The sequence below is a fragment of the Petaurus breviceps genome, unplaced genomic scaffold (genome assembly GCF_028583685.1).
Source record: "Petaurus breviceps papuanus isolate PSGF00001 unplaced genomic scaffold, PetGlider_PUasm1.0 490, whole genome shotgun sequence".
NCBI lineage: Eukaryota > Metazoa > Chordata > Mammalia > Diprotodontia > Petauridae > Petaurus > Petaurus breviceps.
In genome coordinates, this window is record NW_027186352.1 from 12,609,782 (window position 1) to 12,612,940 (window position 3,159).

The window sequence follows — 3,159 nt, forward strand, 5'->3', positions numbered from 1 at the left end:
AGACAATCTTTCATCCTTGGATATCATTTTACTGAAAGGTCAAAGGAACATGAAAGCCACATTGGAGTTTTCCTACCTGAAAGCCCAGTATTGTTTGGAATTTGTTGACAAAAAGGCATGTTTCAGGGAATAGGTACTCCCCCTGCTGTTTCCCATCCACACATCAAAACCTTCATCGGCTAGAAGGAAGCCCAGACTGTTGTTGGGAAGGTTGGACACCCAGGTGGTACAGGTTACCAACAAACCATGCTGCAAAAACACAACGGGCCGCTGAGCTGAAAGAGAACCATGAGAAACACTCACAATTAAATTTGTGCCACATTTCCATTGAAAATATCTCCTTGGAAAATATGCCAAAGGGCCATAAACCAATGCATACCGTTTGACCACCCGATAATACTACTATGTCTGCATCCCAAAGAGATTTTTTAAAAAAGAAAAGACTGATGTGTAAAAAAATATGTTTAGCAGCTCTTTCTGTGGTGAGAAAACATTGGAAATGGAGGGGATGTCCAGCAAGTTGGGATGGCTGAACAAGTTACTGTGTATGATTGTGATGAAATACTACTGTACTTTAAGAAACAATGAGTAAGACGTTCTCAGAACAACACAGAAAGATATATGAACTGATGCAAAGTGAAAAGAGCAGAAACAGGAGAACATCCTACACATTAACAGTAATATTGTCTGAGGATTTACTATGAATGACTCTTATCTATTCTCAGCAATACAGTGATCCAAGACAAGTTTCTAAGACTTGTGATGAAAGGTGCTGTCCATATACAGAGAAAAAAAACTGATGGAACCTGAATGAAGACAGAAGATGCTTTTTCTTTGCTTTCTTTGTTTTTCTTGGGGGTTTTTGTGGTCCATGTTTTCTTTTACAGGATGACTTATATGGAAATGTCTTTTGCATGAGCCCACATAAATAAGCCATGTCAAATTGCTTGCCTTCTCAAAGGCCGTGGAGGGAAGGGAGGTAGGGAGAGAATTTGGGAAAAAAATTAAAATTCTTTTTACATGTAAATTAGACACAAGATAAACTTAAATAAAAATTGAAAAATATATGCCATTGGACCCGTGGACTTTGGATTCCCAAGGAAGTGTACAGATCACAGGACCTAAGACATGTGTTTATAGCCGGGCATCAGAAGGAAAGCTGACATTTTGTTTAAAAGAATATTTCCTAAATTTTGCATTTCCAGACTCAACTTCAGAAGGATAGGGTGGTTCCCCTCAGTCTGATTGTTATCACCATAAACTCCAATGTTCCCAGAGGAATGAAGCATGTTGGGATGCACTCAACTCACTCAGAAGCAGGCATACAGAAATGAGTAACTGCTCAGGAAAACACTGCCACATTCTCAAGTGAGTGAAGTGACCAAGGAGACTTTTCCTCTAAAATCATAGCCTTACCAAAGGTAAAAAAAACAAATAAAACAGAGCTTTTACATGGAGAGCTGAAGGGGCTTTCAAGACTAGCTTAATATAAGTAACACTAAAAAAGCATTTTGTATCCTTTATCTGATATGATTCTCACAATCCTGCTAGGTAGGTACTATTATTATCCTCATTTCATACGTGAGTAAACTGAGACTGGAAGAGTTAAATGATTTGTCCAGGATCACATAGTTAAAATGTATCTGAGACAGGATCCGAATTCAGATCTATCCTGACTCACAGTCCATATAGCCCCTGTACCACCTAATTAACCCATTTTATAGAGAAGGAAAATAAGGCACAAAGAATAGAAGGGACTGATTGAAGGCCACCCAGCTTGTTAGTGCTGAAGCTGGGACTAGAACTCTGATTCTATGACTTACTGTCCAAGGGCTTTCAATATCTATTGGCTGCAGGACAGCATTCTTTCTGCCTAGAAAGGCTTCCACCTGATCACAGATCACAGCCTTCAGGGGGATGGGAAACTCAAGAAATGCAGGAGAGGCTATCTGGATGAAATGAGTGACTTGGACCAGCTCAGTCACCAGTTTTCTCTCCATGAGTGTCTCCTGAGTGTCCAGTCAGGGATCTGGCTCTGAGTTGGATGTTCTGGGCTATCAAAGAAATATTAGGCATGCTCCCAAAGAACCATGGGCAAGAGCCAAACATCAACAGAAAAGACTTGTCAGTCACTCTTATTAAGAGAAGTCAGGAGTCCCTGGAGAATCAGCAGACCCTACTCTCTGGCTAGCCACCCACCATCCATTGCCTTGAATCTCATTGTCAGGTCATTCTGTGACCAGGATGCCATAGAGACTGGTAAATCTGGTTCTCTCAAAAAAATGAGGTTTCTAACCCTTTTCCATGCTTCAGTTATCTTCAAAATTCTTCTCCTGACCTGGGTTTCCCTGAAGGGAAGCAACTGAGAAAAATTTCTTGATTTGGGAATGGAGACTGTTAGAAGTGGGAGGATCCTGAGGTTATTCAGCATGATTCTCCCATTGAAAAGAGTAGAAAGAGGATCTGAAACCAATGGTTTGCCTAGTATTAATAAACAACAGGCATGAAATCCAACCCCATATCCTTGAAGTCCAAACTTAGGCTTCTTTGACTTGACAAATACCTGATGCATTATTGCCCATTCTTCCATAGGGAATCCTTATTAGGGTGAGGATATATGAATCTTCTGTCTTAACTTCATGTTCTTCAACCGGGTAATGCCAGTAACGAATGATCTGACTCTGGGTGGAAAAAAAGTGCATTTAGTTCAGGGCATTGGCACAGTCATTTTGTGGTTATAATCCTGCTCTCTCATTTCCTAAATAAACTTGTGGCTTCTCTACTTTACAAAAGCTCAAGCTCTTGAACCTTTGAAACACTTGGAATCTGAGATACACCAATGAGTTGAGTGTGATTTTTTCCTATTGAGAATAAAACTTACAACATTCATTTGAACTTCAGGATTCTCAGGTCTGTCAATATCTTGGAAAATACCTTCTGTTCCCAGGACCTGGATCATGAATACTGCAATGACAAGTCTCCACATTTTGTTTCCACCTGCAACATGGGAATTAATGGCACTGTATGAGCTCTCACAAGGCTAATATTCTTAGGAGCATAGATTTAAAAGATCAAATCAATAATAGAAAACCAGAATAAGTTCGTAGCATTGTAGACTTAGATATAGAAGAGACCTTAAAAAACATCTCTTTCGACCTC

General features: G+C 39.9%; 1 protein-coding gene across 2 annotated transcripts in view; it reads right to left on the minus strand.

Annotated features, from left to right (window-relative positions):
• LOC138172069 (lipase member J-like) overlaps window positions 1-3,159 on the minus strand; it is a 123,466-nt gene that overhangs the window by 16,746 nt on the left and 103,561 nt on the right. For both annotated transcript variants that reach the window (XM_069101664.1, XM_069101663.1), the window contains exons 2-4: window positions 2,882-2,997; window positions 2,564-2,681; window positions 77-275 (exon numbers count right to left, since the gene is read on the minus strand). In XM_069101664.1, the coding sequence (XP_068957765.1) occupies window positions 77-275; window positions 2,564-2,681; window positions 2,882-2,986 (422 nt within the window). In that variant the 5' untranslated portion in view covers window positions 2,987-2,997. The remainder of the gene's footprint in view (window positions 1-76; window positions 276-2,563; window positions 2,682-2,881; window positions 2,998-3,159) is intronic.